This window comes from Ochotona curzoniae, unplaced genomic scaffold (genome assembly GCF_017591425.1).
Source record: "Ochotona curzoniae isolate NIBS_2020 unplaced genomic scaffold, NIBS_Ocur_1.0 contig_517, whole genome shotgun sequence".
NCBI classification, from domain to species: Eukaryota; Metazoa; Chordata; class Mammalia; order Lagomorpha; family Ochotonidae; genus Ochotona; species Ochotona curzoniae.
In genome coordinates this window covers 2,503,824-2,528,209 of record NW_024466454.1, presented here as the reverse complement: position 1 = coordinate 2,528,209, position 24,386 = coordinate 2,503,824, and the positions used below count along the sequence as shown (strand labels likewise).

Sequence of the window (24,386 nt, the reverse complement as noted above, 5' to 3'; positions counted from 1 at the left end):
TAAGGGATACTCAGACTACTTCCTTCTTCAACACTAATTCATTCCTTCTCTGTCTTCCAACTACTACTGCCCCTGTTCCAGCCCTGTGTCACCTGTCACCTGGGCTTCTGATATAGTCCACCAGCTAATCTTCCTGCCTCTTCTCATCAACCTTCCACAGTGCATTCACAGAAACATATCATCATTCAACTCAGTAACTCATAATTCCTTAACGCTATCCTTTCAAAAATTAAAAATGAAATTCTTATCATGTCAAGTAAAATATAACTTCTACAAAGCTCCCTAATCTCACTTTTCCTCCCCACCATCCTCTATTCACTCTATATCCCAGATATATCAAATTACTTGCATTTGTTTCAGCTGCACCCTCATCTCTCTAGAACATGGAGAAATCTCTCAAAACCTTCCTAAAACATTAGGGCCCCCGTAAAGCTGCTGCTAACCCCTCTCCTTCAAGCACTCAGCATTCTGGGAACGGGTCAAACCCCTTCCTGATCCCTACCGTACCTAGAACAGAAACTCCCCCGGCACTCCCCGTTACGTAGTGCAGGTACCTCGTTTACACACTGGCAATACTTACATATATTTTCTTTACTCAATCACAAGCTATCTAAGGACAGAGATCTTTAGTTTTTCACCAGGTTTTGTTTCTCACCATGTTGGAAAATATGTTTACGGACGGAATGCCTCTGATCAAACTAATCCCATGTCTGAAATATCCTAGTATACATGACAACAAAGGTCTATAGGAAGTTTTAGACTCAATTAAATGCTAGCCTTTGATATCATATCTTTTTCCTTCACAAATCCTTCTACTCTGTTACCATTTTCATATCATAGTCCAGAAGCACATAGTATACACATTAGTCCTTAACCCTATGTGTTATAATCATCTATTTCCTCATCTATTCTTGCTTTTGTCTAACAGTTTCTTGAAGACAGTTATGCTGTGTTGTACATCTTTGTATATCCAGAACATAGAACAATGCTTGGCAACATAGCGAGTGACCCCAAAATGACAAGTGAATGACAAACTAAGGTTCTGTCCTCAAGTACTTCCCACAGCTACTCACTACAGAAATTCCCAACTAAAAAATACCAAACTAGCACGTTACAAAACAGCACCTTACCTATATTACCAAAAATTATTCCATTTTCTGTTGATGCTACTTTCACATTAGCTTTAATATTTGCAAAGTCATGAGGAGCAAGAGTCAAAGGAGATGGCTTTTCCACCAGTTTCAGGTCTCCTGAAAAAGTTAGGACATAGTTAAAAATGCATGTGTCACCTATAAAGCTTTAAAATGTACGCTCTTGCAGCAGTTGTTCGGCATAGCAGTAAAGATACCATCTGGAATGCCTGTATACCATTAGCAGAGCTTGGTTCAAGCTGTAGCTCAGCTCCCTGCTAATTAATGATCTGAGAGGCAGTGGGGAAAGGACTGGGTGCCTGCCACACACAAGGGAAACACAGACTGTATTCCTTGGCTACTACAGGCATTTGGGGAGTTAACCAGTGGATGAGAGATCCATGTGCTTGCTTTACAAAAAAAGTAAATAATTTTTAAAAATAAAATGGATGAATAGTTTCTAGCAAAATAAACATGTGGGGCCCGGCACCATGGTCTATCAGTTAAAATCCTCGCTTTGAACACGCCGGGATCCCATATGGGCACTGGTTCTAATCCCGGCAGCCCCACTTCCCATCCAGCTCCCTGCTTGTGGCCTGGAAAGGCAGTCGAGGATGGCCCAAGGCCTTGGGACTCCTCCCCTGTGTGGGAGACCTGGAAGAGGTTCCTGGATCCTGGCTTCAGATCGGTGCAGCACTGGCCGTTGAGCTCACTTGGGGAGTGAATCATTGGATGGGAGACATTTCTCTCTCTCTCTCTCCTCCTCTGTTTATCTGACTTTCCAATAAAAATAAAATACATCTTGAAAAAAAAAAAACATGTGAAGAGTATGACTCAATATTCTGAAGACAAATCATTTAATATCCTCACAATAATATGTATATTTTTCAATTACAGGCATTTCAGTATTTCTATATTCAATTCAGGTGGGACACTTACTTAAAGCTTAGGTCTTACACTAAAAAATTTGAAATTTGCATAAAGGTTTTTAAATTTTAAACAAAAAAGTTTACTTATTGGAAAGGCAGAATTAGAAAGAGTTGTTTCATCTGCTGCTTTACTCGCCACATGACCACTCTGGCCAAGTTTGATCCAGGATGGACCCAGGAGTATGCAACTCCATTAGGGTTTTCCACGTGGGTGGAGGATCCAATTAATGGGGCATCCTCTGCTGCTTTCCCAGGCACATTGGCAGGAAGCTGAATTAGGAGAGGAACAGCAGGAATTGGAAGCAGTGAGTATGTGGGAAGCTGGGCACTGCAGGAGGTGGCTTAATCGCATGCACCACAATGTTGGCTCCAATTTGAAAATTCCGGAGACATAGTTTTTATTTAAGCATCAGGCTATGGTGAAGAAGGCAGGACAAAATTATGTTCTCCTTTTTTATCCTGAAGTCTCTTAATTTTTACAGAAGACACATGAAATTTGCTAGATGCAATGCATTGCTCCTACACAGTTAATTCTTCCAATGTAAAAATCAGATGTAAGAGTGGTATAAAGTCTGTCGTAAGTGCCTCAATTAAAAGAAAAATATAATCTTACACTGTTAAATGTCATAATGAAACATTATTCCAGCCACATGTGACACACAACCGTTATGACTCAGAAAATATTTAATTCTAAGACAGTTAAACTTCTGAGTTTCTCACTAAACCTCTAGCTTAAATAGCTCTTACTGTATCTAAAAAAACCTTGTATTTACTAGATTAAGCTCAATGAATGAACCCATATAAATGTGTCAAGAGTGACAGAAAATCAACAACAGAAATTCAGACCATGGAGCTGAAGGTGGTTACGTGTAAAATTTAAAAACTAAGACCTGGTTCAAAATGTTATTCAAGAGCACACTTATACTGGACCCTGTGCACAATCTGCCATGAAGAAGTACTATGTAACAGTATCTTCACCTTTCCTTTATGATAAAGTTCCTCACCTAGAGTAGCTAATTCTAATGTGCAGTTCTGCAAAGTATCACTGGTTTGGTTCACAACAAGTACATCCAGGACAATATCATACTGGTTGACATGAACATAAGCTTCTGCGTACACAGGATCTGAGAAACCCGTCAACTGGGTCACCTGCAAAAACAAAAGCAAAGGCATCATTAACTAAACCGTCTCATGAAATTATTAAGTCTGGGAAGCAAATTAAGAGAAACGCTTAGATTAGCAAAGTCATTTAGAAACATGTATAATAGAACTGTTTTGTCAAGCAGAAACGGAAATTGGAAGTGGGACAGTAGACAATAGGTCTAGCTTAAAAAAAAACCCAGCATTCACACAAAACTTAACTGAAAATAAAAGATATTCAGACACCTACTGGTTTTTCAGCTCAGTAGTTTTGGCATAAAATTTATACAGTTTTTAGCCTAGCTAGTTCAGTAGTAAACAGACATTAAATATGTTTAGTGAAAAAAAAAATTACATATGTTCTGTAAGTACATTTAAATGTTGTCTTTGTTTAGGAACTGAGTATATTTGTACATATTTCCAGTTAAATTCCTTGTTGTCCTTTGAAACTGATGAATCAAAACTAAATTAGTATGGTAGGCTTTGCTACTCACACTCAGGAAATAAACAGATCACACAGCAAGAAATTCTCATAAGGCCACAAAGATTAAATACTTCATATACCGTCTAATTAAAAAACACTCAAAGTATATTAAAAATGCAATGTCATCAAAAGTACAGGCAATAAAAATATTATAGATTAACTGGACAACATTAAAATGAAAAGCTTCTGTACATTAACAGAGTGAAACGCAACACACAGAATGGGAGATAATATTTGTAAAATCATGGATTTTAACAAAGAACAGATGGAGATGGCCAATACCCACATGTAAGAACTCTCAGTAACACCAATAGAGAAATGCAAATCAAAATTGCGAAGAAACAACATTTCACATCTGTAATGGTAGCAGCTATGGAAAAAAACAACAAAACCAAATCCCAGAAAACAACTGTTAAAGATAAGGAGAAACTAGAGCCCCTGAACACTGCTAGTGGTCATTTAACACGGAAAACAGTTAAGATAGCTCCTCAAAAAATTTTAAAAGTAGAGTTACTTAAGACCTAACAATTCTACCTCAGGATTTATATTCAAAATAACCAGAAGCAGAGATTCCCTGTTTGGTATCTATCTGTTGATACTTGTACATACATGTTCAAACATGGCATATTAGACATGATAGCTAAAATATGGAAGTATCCCACCTGCCAAGACATAAGGAAATGGATAAACACAATGTGGGATACATTTATAACGAAATACTATTCTGTCTTAAACAGGAAGCTTTAAGCTATAATATGGATGAACCCTACTGACATTATTCTAAATGAAATAAAGCCAACCACAAAAGGACAAACATTATTTTACTTATGCAAGATATTCAGAGTAGTCAAAATCCTGGAGACAGCAGCAGAATGGTAACTGTCTAATGATGGGGAAGTAGGAATCAGTAGTTACTGTCGGATGGATACAGAGATTCAGTTTTACAACACGAAAAAAGTACTGAGATGGCTCACAATGTGAATTTAATGAGTGCCATAAAATCACATTTAAAAATTGTTCAAGTATTAAATATGATGCTATGTAATTGTATAATTCAAAAATTTTTAAGAAGTATATATCTAACACTGATAACATCAATTCCTAACTTTAAGGAAGACATTTTCTTAAACTTCTGATGATTACATAGTGGAGAAGCATGCACACCAATGTGGACCACTGATTAGGGTGTGAAGAATCAAGAAATGGAAGAAAGTAGATGAGACCACTGCAGGAAGAAAACATGCTTGTGCAATTTTACTTGTACTGCTTTTTGCCCTGAACAACAAAATCAGTTTCTTCATCTAACAGTTATGGCTAAAACTAAGTAACTGAGTTTTGGATGATTATTTAAGAGTCAAATTGCCTTTATAATGACATCTTACACAGAACTCAATATATAAAGACTATAAAAGTGGAGTTGCTCTATTTAAAGTAGAAAGCAATAGAGGGCCCGGTGCAGTGGCCCAGTGGCTAAAGTCCTCGCCTTGCACACACCAGGATCCCATAATGGGTGCCAAGTCTAATGCCACCAGCCCCTCTTCCCATCCAGCTCCCTGCTTGTGGCCTGGAAAGGCAGTTGCAGATAATCCAAAGTCTGGGGACCCTTCACCTGCATGGGAGACCTGGAAGAGGCTCTTGGCTCCTGGCTTTGGATTGGCTCAGCTCTGGCCGTTGTGGCCACTTGGGGAGTGAACCAGTGGATAGAAGAGGTTTCTCACTGTCTCTCCTTCTCTCTGTAAATATGACTATTCAATAAAAACAAATAAATCTTTTTAAAAAATAATAAGATGAAGCAGAAAGCAACAGAGAAGCAAAGGTCATGGAAGATGCCAGAATCTGACTTGTTTAGTTTCCCTTTAAAAAGTAAGCTAACTTATAAGAATATAATATTTACTAATTTATGATTTTCATCAGCATAACCAGCTCAAGTTATAAAATTATCTAATGGATTTACAGTACTATTTATATTACTATAGTAAATATTTCATCAGCTTATGAGTTTCAATTAAAGTTTAATGGTCCTATCAATTATAATGGCTTGACAAAAACTAATGCTATATATAAGCGAGCTTAGTTTCCTTTAAAAAAAAAAAGCAGGACCAGCAACTTTCTGCTCACTAGTTTCCTAAGTCTGCAGCTTAATTAATTTGCAGTGTATGTGGTATTTTGTTACCTTGTTGAGCTTAGACGCTAGGGGATCTGCTGCCTCTTTCCTCTGCGTGTTTCCCATTGCTGCCAGCAAACTCAGCTGAAACTGATCTTCCTTGCAGTTCATTTCGTTCTTAGCGGTCAGTTGCATGAAGGAAATGGGGTCATCAGGCTGCACTGTCACATTCCTCTTCTCAGACTCTTTCTGTGTTGAGAAAATAGTAAATCAGCTTTTACTCAACCTTTAATTGCAACAACCCTCAGATATGAAAAATGAAAAAAAAAATCAAGATTTTAAAAACTAAACCTAACATAAAGCTTTTTAAATGGTTCTACCATATACATCTTACCTTTTGGGATAATTTCTCTTCTTCGAGTTTAGCAGATAACATATGAGAAAGGGACTGTCTGCATTCCTTATTGAAAATGTCATTCATTAAAGGTGAACATTCAGACAAAACTTTGAGGCACAGGGAGATTCGGTCCACGTCATCATCAGTGATTGGCTTCTTAGGGAGAGAAGACTTCCCCAGATGAAGGATGGTAGCCATGAGCAACATGGCCTCAGCAACAAAAGACTAGAAAACGAGAAAAACGGGTTCTTGTGTCATGATTCCCCAACTGCAATAAATGTCACTGCAATGTAACTCACAATCCCAGAAATAAGTTAACTGTTCACTTCACTTGAATAAGACATCAGATGCTTCAGATGTCATTTCCACAGTATCTTTTTTGTACCACTCTCCTTCCTTTTGACTCGGCTACTTTCTAAGGCTTCAAGTAACCCCCGAGTGAAAGAGCACTTGCTTTCTGCTGGTTTTCCCTTGCTCCAGTCTTTCCCCGTAATTCCCTCATTCCCTCACAGAACGGATGGTGTTAGCTTTTTTCTCTCAGACACAGAAAAGCTAAAAAGATGATACATTTAACCAGTTGTTAACATTTTTGCTAAACTGCCAATTTAATTTCTTATTTGCATACTTTTTCGTTGCTGCTAAACATACAAAAGATTTTTTACCTAATAAATACTTCAGCATTCACTTTGTAAGAATTAAGATAGTTACAATAAAACTTCGGTATCATTTTCTTGAGAAATGTAACAAACCCAAATATATCATCCTAAATTATCTCAAAATGTTATTCTGGGGCCTGGCACAGTCACCTAGTGGCTAAAGCCTTCGCCTTGAATGTGCTGAGATCCCATATGGGCGCTGGTTCTAATCTCAGCTTCCCTGCTTTCCATCCAGCTCCCTGCTTGTGACCTGGCAAAGCAGTTGAAGATGGCCTTGGGACCCTGCACCCTGGTGGGAGACCTGGAGGAGGCTCCTGGCTTTGGATTGGCTCAGCTCTGGCTGTTTCAGCCACTTGGGGAGTGAACCATCGGGTGGAAGAGCTTACTCTCTGTCTCTCCTCCTCTCTTTCTACATATCTGACATTGCAATAAAAAATAATTCTTTTAAAAAAAATCTTATTTTATTTACAAAACCAAGGATCAGGACCATGTGTTATGGTATAGCAGGTAAAGCTGCTGCTGTGATGCCAGCACAGGTAGCTGGTTCGATCCCAGCTGCTTTTCTTCCAATCCAATTCCCTGCTAAATGGCCTGCTAATGGGGAAAAAACAGCAGAAAATGGCCCAGGTGTTTGGGCCCCTGACAGCCATATGGGAGACTCTGAATGAAGCTCCTGGTTTCTGCCTGGTCCACCTCTGGCAATTTGCGCCATCTGGGGAGTGAATAAGAAGAAGGAAGACTATTTCTGTCTCTTCTTCTAACTCTTTCAAACAAGTAAATAAATCTTAAAAAAAAAAAAAAAAAAAAACCAGGATCAGTTCTTTTTCATCTATACCAGCCCCTTGTCCTTTTGTTTGTTTTTAGTAACAATGAATTTTTAAATTAACCCAGTCCAGCTATTGTATAGACTATTTCAAACCCTGGCCAGACTGCCAGCTAGGTATTTTTCTGTTTTTCTAATGGTATTGTACGTAGAAGCACATAATGTTCCATTATGTACATTACTGGTATGGTAACTGTACTCTTGTCATTTTCATACTGCACCAGTCATTTCACTTTCCACAAAAATACCCTCAATGATTTCTCTTTGCATTCCCACTGAAGTCAACACTTAACTTGCTATTCAATGTCTTCTACAAGTGATTTTCAACTTCTTTTGCTGGTCTCGTGTAAAATCATGCTGACACAAGCTCTATCTATGTGGCTGCCAATTTACTTTGGCTATGTATTGTTTTGCACACATGCGTGAAAAACTACTGTGTGTCTCAGCAAGTGTAAGTGTAAATGGAAGTGTAAGTCTGACAATCCTCCAGGTTTGAATGCTGTCTTCATGAGAAGAAAGGGAGGACTGAAAAAAAAAGGTTAAGACATAACAGCTCCAAATTTCTCAAATTAATAGAAACTATAAATCACTCATGCAGGAAGACAAATAAATCAAAAGGAAAAGCACACCAAGGTATGTCCTAAACAAATTGCTGAAACCCAGCGATAAGGAGAAAATTTAAAATAAGCCAAAAAAGTTGGCACTGTGATGTAGCAGATAAAGCTAACTGTAGCATCCTGTATGCTACCTTCTGATTCAGCTCCTTGCTAATGGCCTAGGAAAGCAGCAGAGCGTGGCCCAAGCATTCTGGCCCCTGAACCCATGCAGGGGACCTGAAGGAAGCTCCTGACTTTGGCTTGGCTCAGGCATAAGCCACTGTAGCCATTTGGGGAGTGAAACCACATGTGGAAGATCATCTCTATCTTTCTCTGTAACTCTGCCTTTGAAACAAATGTATCTTTGAAACAAAAACAACTACCAGAGAAAAAAGAACACATCCTAGTAAGTTCAAAAATGACAGTAGACTTCTCATCAGAAACGCAAAATACAATAGAACTGTATCTTTTCAGTACAAAAAGGGAAAAGCTTGTAAGCTAAGAATTTTATACTCAAAGATATCTTTCAGAAATTGTAGATACCAGAGAGAAATTCAGTTATATGCAAAACAATGAGAAGCGCTAGAAATGCCATGAATGGAATGTGAGACAATCAACACCTGTATCTTATCTCCTTTACTGCAAACTATTAACTATATATATATTATGAGAAGTATGTCTGGCTCTTTTGTAGAGATTTCAGTAAACAATCTTAGCTTCCGGACTTCTAGAGGTGAAGCATTTGTTGATCAGAGGAAATCAGTAAGGTGGAGTCAACCAAAAAAAAAATGTTGGAGACTTAGCAGTAAGGACACCTGTAAGATTGGAGTGCCTGCGCCTGATTCCCAGCCGTGGCCCCTAACCCCAGCTGCTTGTAATGCAGACTCAGGAAGCAGCTGCCATAACTGGGAATAGTTTCTGTCTTGCATGTGAGTGACTTGTACTTAATGTCACTTGAAATGGCACATGTCACGTTATCTACATTTTACAAAAACTCAAAAAAAAAAAAAAGCACACAAGAAGGTAAGAAAGCACTTGAAACTGCCCTTGTTTCCAACATTCAGCCCCTCTCCACCCAGTCCAGATATCAGAAAAACAAAAAGTAATTTCAAAGGACTACTTAATCTAGAAAATGCATCATATCATTATGTAAGATAGGAAGGTTTAAAGGCAGAACACAGCACGGAGTGGGGAGTGGCGGCTACGCAAGTGGAAGTATGAGGGTATTTCAAACAGCCTTTGGGGAAGCTGGTGTTGTGGTGCAGCAAGTAAACCACCACCTGTTATGCCAGCATCCCACGGGAACATCGGTTCACTGCCAACCATGTGGAGACCCAGATGGAACTGCAGGCTCCTGGCCTGGGCCTGGGCCAGCCCTGGCAGCTGCATCCTTAGTAAGCCTGAGAATAGAAGATCTTTACCTTTCCATTTCTTCCTAACTCTGTCTTTTAAAAAAGTGAAAAACAGGCTCTTCACTTAAAGGTGCCAGGATCCCGTATTCTGGGTCTTGCATAGGGGTACAGGGTCCCTCAGGACCTGGGACATCTTCTGCAGCTTCCCCAGGCCATCAGCAGAGAATTGGATCAGAAGTGGAACAGCTGAGACATGAACTGGTGTCCATATGGAATGCTGGCACCGCAGGGTGGAGAACTAACTTGCTGAGCAACAGTGCTGGCCTTCTTTCATCAAATTTATAGTAACAGGAAATTGCTGCGTTCAGATTCCCTATTAAACTATTCACACTGGGCTATCTAGCATTAACTTAGAATGTATACAGTAGGTGTTTAATATTCAGTTGCTGGATAAATTTAGAATAAATGAACTTACATTTTGCTTTTTCTTCTCCTGAACCAAAGCCACATAGCGCAAGGCAATCTTGGTCAGAGTTGTGGCAAGGGAAGCAGCAACAAAAAAATCTCCATCCAGAAGGAATCCTCTCAGAGGAGGTCTGTAAAGCAATACAAAAAAATGAAATCCAGTACCTTTTCAGCAGCATGTAGTTTTTGAATGACTGCACTAAGCCACTGTCACCCTTCAGTTATGAGGACCTGTCAGTTTCCTCTTTTAGCACTAACAAGAAAAAAGCAAACATAACTTTAGTAGGTCCCGGAGGCAGCAGGGGAGAGCTCCAGCAACTGCGTCCCTGACAAGCTTGTGCAAGAGAGACACAGTCAGGACTTCCGGTTATTGTAAGAGCTTGGGGAGTGAAGAGCGATGCTGTCTCTTAACTAAATAACTAGCCAGTACTGTGGTGTAGTGTGTTAAGCTGCCACCTGTGGCACTACATCTCATGTGGATACCAATTAGTGTCCCAGATGCCCCACCTTGGGCCCAGTTCTTTGTTGACATTTCTGGGAAAGCAGCAGAAGATGGCTCAAGTGCTTGGGCAACCACATGAGACTCAGATGAAGCCTTTGGCTTTAGCCTGGCTGGGCCAGGTCACTGCAGTCAAGTACAAAGTGAATCAATGGATGTAACATCTGTCTCTCCTTCTCTCTCTGAGAGAATCTTTCAAACAAATAAAAGAATAAATAGATAAATTTTTATTTTTACATATTTTTATATATTTTTATTGGAAAGGCAGATTTACAGAGAGGAGACACAGAGAGAAAGCTCCTCCGTGCACTGCTTCACTCCCTAAGTGGCTACAATGGTGGGAGCTGAGCTCATCAGAAGCCAAGAGCTTCTTCCAGGTCTCCCACATGGGCACAGGGTTTAAAGGTTTTGGGTCATTCTCTGATACCTTCCCAGGCCACAAGCAGAGAGCTGGAAGAGAAGTGAAACAACCAGGACATGAACCAGCACATATGGGATCCAGGCATGTGCAAGGTGAGGATTTAGCCACCAGGCCATTGCACCAGGCCCAAAGATTTTCATTTTGATCATAAAAGCAAACTAATGAGGGAAAATAAATCATGTGACTGTCTACATAAAAGTAGTAGAGCTGGCAGGGCACAAGTGTCATGCATTACCTGTCTTCTTCCTTCTTGGCAGGTCGAGAACTGCTCAGAGCACTCTGAGTGGCATAAGTACCCATTTCAGTAACCAGTTTCTGAACTGGCCCCACGGCTACTTCTTCTTCAGGTTTTAGCTCACCAGCTTCTTTCTTTATTTCTGATTCTACTATTGGGATCTGAAAGTGAATTGCAATTACAAATTTAGAGATAATACTAAAAGCAAGCAAAATTACATGTATTCTATCATTTCTATAAAGAAGGAATTCTCCTGATATTTGTTTCCAGCTTTCTTTCCTTTCTAAGATAATGTACTGGGAAGACCAGAAACCCTCAAGCTGGATGTTCTTAGATTTCAATTTGCATTCTGCAATTTACAGCTCAGGATAAGTCAGTTCAATCACTTTGAGTCAAGTTTCTTAACCCCGTAAACAGAAATCTCAATTTTAATAGAAAAATGCATAGGACAGTGTAAAATACACAGCAGATACTATCTTTGGCACATATTTTAAATCTGCCTTGTCCTAAGGAATTCTTACTTTAGAACACAGAAGCTAAAGCCACATTTCATAAGACTTATTTTTTTCAAGGACAAAAGATTTTTGTTCAAACAAAATTTTACCCAGAAGGGTTAAGATGAGAAGAAAAAGGTTTTATGGCTAAGTGGAAGGAGAGCTTCTAATTCTCCATAGGCCGTAAGGCTTACTTATTGGGGTAAATAAAGTACATTCTTTTTCCTTTAATCCAGACACTGATAAATAGAATCACAAGAGCAAATCTTTACATAAAGACCAGTTTTTGCTGAAGTAAACTCAGCATATAAAGTAGGAGTCACTAGAGTAAAACCCACCTCTCCAAGGGACCGGCGGACCTCCGTCATCACACTCTGAATGTCTTCCTTGGTGCTGCAGTATTCTCCCAGGATCCACAACGCTCCTCGGTAAATCCTAGGTCAAAAGCACAAGCTCTGAAGCATGGACCAGACACACAAGTCGTTTATGCAAATCCTCACTGCAAAGCATAGTTACACATGAAATGCAGCATTCAGTACTTATTCGGATTCTATTTCATATTTTTACTCTTATTATAAAACAAAGGTGAGGAAAATCTTGCCTGTGAAATCACTTGGCCTGGCTTTGCTAAGGTACTACAAGTGGGACCTGAGAATTCAATTATCTATGACGGGCTAATTTTTAAGTTGATAGTTTTGTGTGGCCTGTGAATAACATAATAAATATCCAAGTGATCCTCAGCAAAAAAAAGATTTCCCTTTCCTATTCAAAAACCTTCCACAAGCTCCTGTTGCACCCTGTCTCTGAGGATGAAGGTCTTGCCTCTTTGGCAGACACATCTGGAAACAGATCTTTCTTTTATGAATTTGAGCTCAAGCAAGAAACCAAGAGTGTGCTGTTCTAAAAGATTACAGATGAACACTTCAGAATGAATGTAGTTCTAAGTTTTCATTCTCTCTACATATGGCTAGGATTAAAAGAAAAAATAATTGTTCCCACTTATTACTGATAACATAGAAGTAAAAATGAGGTGCAAAAGTGCTAGCAAAGTGCTCATTTCAAAATTACAATAAATGTGCCTTTATGATTTATGGCTCTGGGAAATGTATTTTATCTATTTACCTGAAAGGCAGTTAGAGAGAGAGAGAGAGACAGAGAAAGATTTTCCATTTATTACCTCATTCCCCAAATGCTTGCACTGTCTGGGGCAGGGCCAGGCCCAAGTTAAGAGTTAGTTAGCAGGCAGGAGCCAGAAACCAGGAGTTCCCTCCAGGTCTCCCACATGAGTGACAGGGACTGAATATGTAAGCCACCTTCTGCTGCTTTTCCACACAAGTTGGTAGTGGGCTGGAGCAACTGGGACTTGAACTAACACCCATATGGGATGCTGCCACAATAGGCAGATTACCCATTATGCCACAGCACTGGCCCCAAGAAATCTTTCTTTTTTAAAGCTTTTGTTTTTTATTTGAAAGAGCAGAGATACACGAGATCGGGCACATTCAGGGTGGCATGGCCATAGACAGCAGAGAGACAGAATCTTCCATCTGCGTGTCCATTTCCCAAGAGCCTGCCAACAATCAGAGCTGGGCCAAGGCAAAGCCAGATGGCAGGAACACCAAAGGGTGTTTCCTGAGGGTGGCCAAGGAGCCCAAGTACTTGAGCCATCATCTGCTACCTTCCAGAGAGTGCTTCAGCAGCAGGCTGCATTGTAAATGGAGGTGTAAACTGATCCTATATACAGGCATCTCAAGTTACAGCTTAACCCAAATGTTCCTGGTCATTTCCGTAAGCATCAACACAATTTTATACCATAAAAAAGGAGTTTTTTTTAACTGGTCCCTTCTTTTCTATCTAAGCAGACAGGCTAAATGCAAGTCTCATTTAGTCTATCCATCAGATCATATCATTTTTGATTTTTTGGTATTTTATTCGAAAGGCTGATGACTGCTGGATCTGAAGCAGAGCAGCCAGAACTAAACTGGCATTCTGATAACGGATGCTAACATCACAAACAGTGGCTTAATCTGTTGTTCCACAAAAGCTGACTCCATCCATCAGATGGTTTAAAGGAGACAAAATGAGCACATGATAAAACCACTTCATTAGCCAAGGTTTTTGAAGAAAAACAGATTTAGGTTGTATTCTCAATTCTGCCACTTAAAAAATGATAAAGATGAAAATGGGGACCCTACCACTCATATGGAAGACCCAGATGGAATTCCAAACTACTGGCCTTGACCTGGCCCAGTTCTGGTTGTCAGAGCCATTTGTGGAGTCAATCAGCGGATCTGTCTTCCTTTCTCTCTGCTTCTCTATCTCAATGTCACTCTGCTTTTTCAAATAAACAAAATTAATCCTTAAAAAAAAGAAATGCTTATGAAACAGTTTATGGAAAATAGCTTAAAGTTAAGCTATTTTGATATTAAATCTGTTTGCAATTCATGCATGAAGGAAGTGTCTTCAAAAAGCTTAAAAGAAAATGTGTATTATGAAAAGCTATTCACAGATTTCAAAATTTCTTATACCAAAATGAACTTATTATTTACTTTCACTTTTTCCAGTTTAAAATCTGGCTGTGGAGAAACTAAGTGAGAGCAGGCGTGGAGTGACATTGTCATGCTTAATTTATCTTGACCCATCTCTTCTCCAACATATTTTCTAATAACTGACCCTTGGAAGATAGACACTGATACAATGCTTAATTGACCTTCTATCTAAGGCTTTTTAAACCTACTTGACAGATTTAATAGCATGAAACACTTCCAGCATTTTCTCCACAATAAGCATTCTCAGGTTATCGAATCGCTGAATGGCTTCACGAACAAACTCCAAGACATCAGCTGCTGCAGCTTCATTACTGTCACTCAGAAATTCCATTAACTAAAACAAAACAAAGGGAAACGGGATTAACAAATACAGAATTTTTAGAAGGAAAATCATCTAAGGCCAACAGATAAATGTAATCATTAATACATTTCAAATATCTAACAAAATATAAAACACAGATGAGAACTATTATGTAGACAAAACCACAAATGCCTTCTGTTTTATGGGCAGCCAATGGCCAGTGCTAGGTGAGGCTGAAGCCAGGAGATCAGGGCATCATCTTGATGGTCTCATGTGGGTGGAATGGTCCAAACATCTGGACCATTCTCTGCTTCTTTACCCAGGACAATAGCAGGAAGCTGATTGGAAGTGGAGTAGCTGGAACATAAACTGGCATCAAATAGGATGCCAGCACTGCAGATGGCAGCTTTATGGGCCACAATGACAGCCCAAGAAATGTTAGCCCTCCTATGTAATACACAGACATGATTTTATTTTCTGTAATCATAACAAACTTTGATTAAAATACTATGTAGAGCTACTTTCTTTAGTACTATTTTTTCTTTATTTTTTGATGAAGACATAAGATGGAATCAAAGTTCTTATTCTTCTAAGTTCAGGACAGACAAAGATTCCTCCACTGTGAGGCTGGTGCTATGGTATAGCAATTCAAGCTGCTGCTTGTACTGCTGGCATTTCACACAGGTGCTGGTTTGAGTTCCAGCTGCTTCATGTGCAACTCAGCTTTCTGCCAACATATCTGGGAAAGCAGCAGAGGCAGCCCAAGTGCTTGGTTTCCTGCATCCATGTGGGAGACCTGAGAAGCTCGTGGCTTCAACCTGGTCCAACTCCAGTCATTATGGCAACTGGATCTCATTCTTTTTATTTCCCTCTCTTTCTATAAGTCTGCCTTTCATTTTATTTTATTCTACTCTTTTTGAAGTTGAATTTTTTTTTATGACTCAGTTCCATAGGCTCTAGAACTTCCCTTCCCCCCACCGACTTCCTCCCCTTATTATTACAGTAGTACAGTAATTCACCAACAGTCTTAAGTCTGTCTTTCTGCTATTTAATTGTATCCTGACATTGTGGGTATGGACAACGGCAGAGAGTCCAGCATCTTATTATCAAGATATATTTAGCAGTTTCATTGGGAGTCCATCTTTGATTTGGAAGTAGAGATGCCTACTGCATTGTATCTTCACATCTGGATATGATAGTCTGTATTACATAGTGACTCTAGATCTCAATAAATGAAAAGCCATAAAACAAAATCAAAAAGATGAGAAAAAACAGGAAATTTGTAACATGAAGTTAAATAACATGCTACTGAATGACCCCTTGTCGCTAAAGAAATGAAAATCAAAAACCTTCCTAACAATGCTATTGTACAAACTAATTGATAAGAAAAAAAATTTGGGGGGCCCAGTGCCATGGCCTAGTGGCTAAAGTCCTAGCCTTGAACGCGCCAGGATCCCATATGGGCACCGGTTCTAATCCCTGGAGATCCACTTCCCATCCAGCTCACTACTTGTGGCCTGGGAAAGCAGTGGAAGATGGCCCAGAGCCTTGGGACCCTGCACCCAAATGGGAGACTGGAAGAAGCTCCTGGCTCCTGGCTTTGGATCAGCTCAGCCCTGACTGTTGCAGTCACTTGGGGAGTAAATCAGCAAACAGAAAATCTTCCTCTCTGTATAACTTACAGTCCAATAAAAATAAGTAAATCCTTAAAAAAAAGGGAGCAGCTGGGACACAAGCTGGGGCCATAATGGGATGTTAACGCCATAGGCAGAGGATTAGCCTGCCATCACACCAGCTCCTGATTCTGCTTTTCAGACAAAAACTAAAATCTTTAGGGCTATTGGGGTTTACAAGGGTAAGCTGCTGCTTGCAGCAGCATCCTACATGGGTGCTGTTTGGAATTCTAATTCTGATCCAGTTTTCTGCCAATGTGACTGGGAAAGCAGTTCCTTGCACGCATCTGGGAGACCTGGAATAAGCTCCTGGCTTCAAGCCTAGCCCAGTCCTGGCTGTTATGGCCATTTGGGAGTGAACTACTGGAAGATTTCTCTCTCTGCCTTTCTCTTAAGTTGTCTTTTCAAATAAACACACAAATCTTTACAAAAGTAATCGTTAGGGTACTAGCACTATGGTTCAACTGGCTAATCTGCCACCCATAGGCACCAGGTCCCAAATAGGTGCTGGTTTGTGTCCTGGCTGTTCCACTTCCCATCCAGATCCCTGCTTATGATGTGGGTAGAGAAGGGTCCAAAAGCCTTGTGACCCTGTGCCCACATGGGAGTCATGAAAGAAGCTCCTGGTTCCTGACTCCTTGCTTTGGATTGGCTCACTGTGGTCATTTGGGGAGTGAACCAGCGGATGGACGAGCTTGCTGTCTTTCCTTCTCTGCAAATCTGCCTTTCCAACAACAATAAAATCAATGATTACAGAAAAACTTAAAAAAAAATCCCTAACTGTACAGCTGAGTTTTCTGAAATTAAAATATGTAATGATTACAATTAAGGCAAAAAACCCTCCCATTAGCGAATTTCAAAGTTGGTGTAATCAGAATTACATACCACAGGAATAACATTCGCAGCCATATCTGGAAACCGAACTGAACAGGAGTGCAATGTTCGTACGAGGAGCTGTCTGTATTTGTCAGTATCTTCATGCTCAGACACATTATTAGTTTTAATCACTTCCTTCTTCAAGACAATAACCAGCTACAGAACAAAATAAGAGGGACAATTACATCACGTTTTCCCCCAGAGCTTATACAGTGCGCCGGAGTTTTACTTTTACCTCTTCAACATTCCGAGAGGAGACAAGATCCAGTGCTAACTGTAGAGTTTTCTTCCGCACTTCTAAGTCTGGTGTGCTTAACACTCTCAGAATGTCCATTACCAGATCCTAAAAGAGCACACAAAAATGCAGAGTCAGCACCAATCTTTTTGATTATTAAGAGACAATCAATTTAACTGCAGAGTAGGTCTAACCCTCTACCTTCAATCTTGGACAAATAATAAAATAATAAGAACAACATAGTTTGAGCCTCCTCAGGTGACACAAAGTGAAAGAATATCATACTGAAAATGTTCCTTTGACTCGTTCAGCTCTAGACAACCTACATCGTACAGCAAAGTCCAAGGACGGTGACATCACCACCACCACCAAAAAATAACAAATCCATGCAGAAGGAGGGGCATTTTACAGGACATTGGCCTGGTCTCTTCAAATCAGTGTAGGGAAAATACCTTTCATAATCAGGACACTGAGAGGCTGGAGTTGTGGCACAGTGGGTTAAACTACTACCTAGATATTAGCATCCCATATCAGAGTGCTGGTTTGAATCCTGACTAGTCTGCTTTTTATCCAGCTCCCTGCTACTGTGTCTGGGAACGGAGTAGATGATGGCTTCAGAACTTGGGTTCCTCTCACCCACATGAGATGTGGACAGGGTTCTAAGTTCCTGGCTTCAGCCCGAAGTTTGCCTTGTTTTTGCAGTCGCCTGCAGAGTGATCTGGTAGATACAAGATCTCCTTTTTTTTCTCTATCACTATGCCTTTAAAATAACAAATAAAATGTTAAAATCCGGGCCCAGCACAAGAGCCTAGTGGCTACAGTTCTCACCTTGCATGTGTCAGGATCCCATATAGGTGCTAGTTCTAATTCTGGCTGCTCCACTTCCCTTCCAGCTCCCTGCTTGTGGCCTGGCAAAGTAGTCAAGCATGGCCCAAAGCCTTGAGACCCTGCACCTGCATGGGAGACTTGGAAAAAGCTCCTGGCTCCTGGCTTCAGACCAGCCCAGCTCTAGCCATTGCAGCCACTTGGGGAGTAAACCACAGGACAGAGGATTTTTTTCTCTGTATATCTGACTTTCTAGTAAAAATTTAAAAATTTAAAAAATTTTTTAAATTGAATTAATTAATGAAATAGGATCTTGCACCACAGCATCACAGATAAAGCCACTTCCTGCAACACTGGCTTCCCATATCGGTGCTGGTTTTTGTCCTGGCTGTTCCACCTGAGAAAGCAGTGAAGAAGTCACTCATGACAGAGCGCTGGATGAGGTTCCTGCCTCCTGGCTTTAGACTGGCACAGCCCTGGCTGCTGCGGCCACTGGGGAGTGAGCCAGTGCAGTGGATGGAAGCTCTCTCTGTCGTCTCCCTCTATCTATGTAACTCTGTCTTTCAAATAAATAAATCTTTAGAAACAAATAAATAAATTAAAACAAAAGCAAAGTAAAAGGATATAACAGCCAGAATAATGGTCAGACCATTTTGGGGAAAATTGGGAAAATGTGAGTCCAGGGTAGTTACCAAATAATATAAATTATTAACAGTACTGGTAAATGTGGTATTATTGGACTTTGCAGAAATTGTAACGTTTAAGATACTTAAAAAATTGTTGATACTTATTTTAAAAATACACTAGCACTCTAATTTATAAATGATTTCACTCCTTTAAAAGCTTACATTAGGGCCTGGCCCGGTGGCCTAGCGGCTAAAGTCCTCACCCTGAACACGCTGGGATCCCATATGGGCATCGGTTCTAATCCTGGCAGCTCCACTTCCCATCCAACTCCCTGCTTGTGGCCTGGGAAAGCAGTTGAGGATGACCCAAAGCCTTGGGACCCTGCACCCACGTGGGAGACCTGGAGGAAGTTCCTGGCTCCTGGCTTTGGGTTGGCCAGCTCCAGCCGTTGTGGCCACTTGGGGAGAAAACCATCAAATGGAAGATGTTTCTCTCTGTCTCTCCTTGTCTCTGTATATCTGCCTTTCTAACAAAAATAAACAAATCTTGAAAAAAAAAAGTTTAAAAAATATTTCAGGGGTCTTGGTTGCTGTGTAGTAGATTAAGCTGCTGATTGTAACACGAGCATCCCATACTAGAGTCTCAGCTGCTCTGCTGCTGGTCTAGCTTTATGCTAATGGGTCCAGAAAGCAGAACATGGCCCAAGTTACCCGAGTCCCTGCCACTCACATGGGAGACCAGGATTGACTTTCAGACCCACAGCTTTGGCCTGACCCATACCTGGCTGTTGTAGCCATCCAGGGAATCAGCCAGCAGACGGAAGATCTCTTTCTCCCACTGTCACTCAACCTTTCAAATTTAAAAAACAACAACAACAACAACAACAGCAAAAGAACCAACAACCCCTGAGGCCAGCACAGTGGCACAGCAATCTAATCCGCTGCCCCCAAGCAGTGGCATATAACATGGGTGCTGGTTCGTGATCTGGTTGCAGTGTGATTTTCTTTCCAATCCAGCTCTCTGCCTGCGTCCTGGGAAACAGTGCAAGATGGCACAAGGACCGCTCAACCTACATAGGAAGCTGGGAAGAAGCTCCTAGTACCCAGCTTCAGATCAGCTCAGCTGTGGCCACTGCAGCCATTTGGGGAATCAATCAGTAGATGGACCCTCTCCTATTTGACTTAACTTTTATCCCTGTAAAAATGTGTCTTTCAAATACAAAGAAACAGATCTTTAAAAACACTAATCTTAAAAAACTTAAAACTGAGAATGAACTGCCATACATTATTCACTTATATTCATTAGTTATTAATATGGTGATATACTTGCTTTATCAAAGCCCTACTACTAAATATTTTATATAATTACCAATAGGGATGATTTCTTATAAGAACTGAACGTAACTGCCAAAATCAGAGAATTTAAGATTTGATCAATACCATTAACTAGTATATAGTCTATATTCACATTTCTTCTCTTTCTAAATTCATCAATTTTTGAGGTTTTTCTGATGCAAGATCAGAATTATATTTAACCTGTCGCTGAGTTTACTTTTACAATTGCCATTACTTTCTTTTATCTTTTTTAAAAATTTTATTTTTGCTTGGCACAAGTGTGGACTGGGATTGGATGCACTGAACCGGGCCGGACCCCGACTCCCCCTGGTGTCCTGGAGGACCAGGGCAGATGTGGGATGGACTAGGCAAGGTCTCAAACCCCTACTGAGCCATGTGTGAGCCGTATGTGGGTATGGACAAACCATGGCTGGGCTGAAGCATCCAACAGCAAGAACCAGATTGGGTTGAAGGCCAGACAGGAAAAGCCACAGTTCCTGCTATGATAGGAGGTGGACTGAGTAGGGTTGGCTCATGGACCCACTGGTAAGCGTGAAACCTGGCATTGGGAGAGGTTCTGATGGAGGAGCCTGGGCAACTACTCTGGCAGGACACAGACCCGGCAGGTCAGCGCAAGAAACATGATAGGAAACAGCCCAGAAAAGGCCATGGAAAGCTACCCACTGGCATACAATTGGCAGATGTGGGGGCAAGACCAGGCTGAATCTGTCCACGTCATCCACTGGCAAATCCAGGCACCAGTGTGGGTCGACCTAGGTTCGGTTGCAACAAAGACTAGTGCACAATATGGAATGCCCAAGGTGAGGTTGCCTGTACCGGAAGGGACCGCAGTGCCCAACCAGCCTGAGACCAAGAAAGGCAGTGGGCAGAGCCAGCAGGGGAATAAGGGAGGGTTCCTTTGCTGGACAGCTACTTCCGCAGGAGAGCATGAGCTGGGAAGAGGGCAGACCAGACTAGGCAGAGCTACCACACCTGTGTGCCTCATGTGGACTAGATCAGGGAAAAGCCGGGCTGGGCTGATTATTCCTACTAGTGCAAACAAAATTAAAGTGGGCGAGGGTTGTCTGGGCTTAGCCACAGTATCAGCTGGAATCTGGGAGTGGGAGAGGCCTGGAAGGGAAATAGTGGGCTCCTCCCTCTTGGGTTACCACTTCCACGGGAGGGCACGAGAACCAGGACGGGCGCTGGGGTGGAATGGGGTGTGGGACAGACTGGATTACTGCTACACTTACTGGCAAACCAGGGTAGAGGGCGGGCCTGGTGGGGATTATTGTGGGTCGCTCCAACTAGGCTGCAGCACCCACTGGTTTAGGTGAGGGCCAAATATTTGCTGGGCAGAACCAGGCTGGACTGCAACACCCATTGGTTCCAGTGGAAGTCGGGAGTGAAAACAGAACCAACCCAGCAATTGCAACCATCAGCTGATTGGGGCGATGGATGGTGCCAGGCCCTGTACTTGTTAGCACATACAAGAAGTTTCTTTGGAGATCCTCCTAATCTGAATGCTGGACTCAGAACCCTGACCAAGAAAAGAGAGAAGACAGAACAGGTCAACCAACCATCTCAGCTATGATGGACTATGTCAATTAGTGGATTTTTCAAAGACCTCATAGTGCTTGGAATGGCAAGATTGACAGCAATTCATAACTGTGGCAATATCAAAACCACTTGAGCAAGAACCTCAGAGCATGCCCTACATCCGGGACGTGGGGAGGGTGGGAAATTGGGTGTGGCTTCTCCCTTAAAACCTCCCCTTTAAACATGAAGGTAACAATATGGAAAACATACTAGTATTATCCACTTTCCTGTAGCCCTTGAACCTTCTTACCCTAGTTAACTATGTAAAGATTCTCAAAATAGAAATAAAATAAAAACAAAAAAAAATTTTATTTTTGATGATGTTTACATAGTTGAGAAGAATACATAACCCCTGGGACCACAAATTATGGTGGGAAGAGCCGAGGAATAGGGGAACTACCATTATTTTCATGGATTAAATATGTTTAATTTCTTAGACTCTGATTATATTTTATTCTCAATAATGGGTGTAATTATTCTCCATGAAATGCAAATCATATTCAAATTAAAATGAATACACCTCAAATGTAAGGAATATCTAATACATTACAAATATGAAACAGATATTTCACTTTAGAAACATGTATGTGTGAATACATTTTTTAAAAGATGTATTCATTTATGTGCAAGGAGAGTGCTAGTGAGGAAACATTTTCTGGTTCACTCCTGACGGCCCACAATCACCTAGGCTCAAGCCAGGAGCCAGAAACTCCATCTACATCTCCCATATGGCACAGAGGGCACAGCTGCCACCTGCAACCCTGGCATCCCATATCATCTCTGGGTGGCTCCACTTCCAATCCAGTTTTCTGTTAATAGCCTGGGAAAAGCAATGGAGCAGGGTACAAAGGCTTGGCCCTCTCTCACCCACAAGAGATATCCAGATGAAGTTCCTGCCTGTAGCTTCTGGCTTTGACCTGGCAGCCACGTGGAAACTGAAGCAGCAGATGGAAGATTTCTATAACACTGGCTTTCAAATAACTAAATCTTACAAAAAAAAAAAAAACCCAACACAAAACAACCCTTTATTTAAAAAAATCTAGAAATGATCTAAAGCTAAAATACACTTACTTAGGATTTCTCTTGGACAGCACTTACCTGGAGCACTCTTTCATGAGCAGGATGCTCTTTCAATTCTACCAGTCGATCCAGAACAATGAGCTTTACATTGTTGTCACTCTCTTTAATAATTAAGTCAATGTAACACTGGGCAGCAGCCTAAGGAAATAAAAAGTTCATTTTGTAAGAAGTTACTCATTTATTGTAAACGTAGACCAAAATGAGTTTATGCATTTGCTGAAAAGAATGTCTGCATTTCTGCATTCTGCACATTTAAAAAGATCTTGCTATTAATCAAGTCTTCAGAAATTAGAAGCCTTAGTACGAAAAGGGGTTGCTATACGCAGAAACACCTATTAATAGTTAAAACTTAAAGCTTCAATCTAAGGAGCAGGGTAAAAGGAAGCAGATACAAAATCTAAAAATATGCAGCTATTATACACAGTTTAGGAACAAGATTTAACACTTACGCATTACAGTGCACAAAACAAATGAGAATATGAAAATGTATCCTGGCCAATATTTAGCACATTATGCCAAAGAATGTAAAGTATTTTAGAATCATGAAACTTAAAAATCAAGGACAAAAGACAAAATCTGAAAGAGTATTTAACAGCCAAATAACCCCAACAACACAGCAGAGAAAGATGATGCTGGATTATGATCTACAAGATAAAATATACACACTGACATGAAAACAAGGAAGGAAAGGAAGGGAGGGAGGGAAGAGAAAGGACAGCACTTCTTTACTCAACAATTCCAACTTTTAAGTATATAATGAGAAAAACAGAAAAAAAATAGAATACCACATTATTTTCCTCCACCCCTCCTTTTTTCTAATTCTGCTTTTCAGATAAATAAACCTTAAAAAAAAAGATACCAGAGTCATAACAGTTGATGCAGAGAAAACTCACTGATGGATGCTAAACCACATAGCTTTTCAGGCATTCTAACCCTAAATTTAAATTTGAGAAAATATCAAACAAATACAAACAGAAGGGTCTTTTCAGTATTCTTCAGATTTGTCAAGGTCAAAAAAAATAAGGAGGGCCAGGCACGCTGGTTAACTAATCCTTTCCTTGCAAATGCTGGGATCCCATAAGAAGGCCGGTTGGTGTCCTGGCTACTCATTTCTCATGCAGCTCTCTTCTTATGGCCTAGGAAAGCAGTGGATGACGGCCCAAGGCTTGGGACTCAGCACTTTCACGAAGACCCAGAGGTAGCTCCTGGCTTTGGATTGGTTCAGATCTAGCCACTGAGGACAATTGAGGAGTGAATCACTGGATGGAAGATCCTTCTGTAGATCTGCCTTTCCAATAAAAGTAAATATATCTAAAAAAACAAAACAGGAGGGCCCAGTGAGGTGGCCTAGCAGCTAAAGTTCTCGTCTTGAACACACCAGGATCCAATATGGGCGCTGGTTCTAATCCCGGCAGCTCCACTTCCCATCCAGCTCCCTGCTTGTGGCCTGGGAAAGCAGTTGAGGATGGTCCAAAGCCTTGGGACCCTGCACTCAGTGGGAGACCTATAAGTGGCTCCGGGCTCTTGGCTATGGCCATTGCAGCTACTTGGGGAGTGAATCA

At 40.8% G+C, this 24,386-nt stretch overlaps 1 protein-coding gene across 1 annotated transcript in view; it reads right to left on the bottom strand.

The window, feature by feature from the left end:
* COPB1 (COPI coat complex subunit beta 1) overlaps positions 1–24,386 on the bottom strand; it is a 42,545-nt gene that overhangs the window by 5,198 nt on the left and 12,961 nt on the right. The window contains exons 8-18 of the mRNA XM_040989070.1: positions 22,843–22,962; positions 17,360–17,467; positions 17,134–17,280; positions 14,463–14,608; positions 12,064–12,160; positions 11,232–11,392; positions 10,087–10,207; positions 6,182–6,409; positions 5,857–6,036; positions 3,064–3,208; positions 1,131–1,250 (exon numbers count right to left, since the gene is read on the bottom strand). Of these exons, the coding sequence (XP_040845004.1) occupies positions 1,131–1,250; positions 3,064–3,208; positions 5,857–6,036; positions 6,182–6,409; positions 10,087–10,207; positions 11,232–11,392; positions 12,064–12,160; positions 14,463–14,608; positions 17,134–17,280; positions 17,360–17,467; positions 22,843–22,962 (1,573 nt within the window). The remainder of the gene's footprint in view (positions 1–1,130; positions 1,251–3,063; positions 3,209–5,856; positions 6,037–6,181; positions 6,410–10,086; positions 10,208–11,231; positions 11,393–12,063; positions 12,161–14,462; positions 14,609–17,133; positions 17,281–17,359; positions 17,468–22,842; positions 22,963–24,386) is intronic.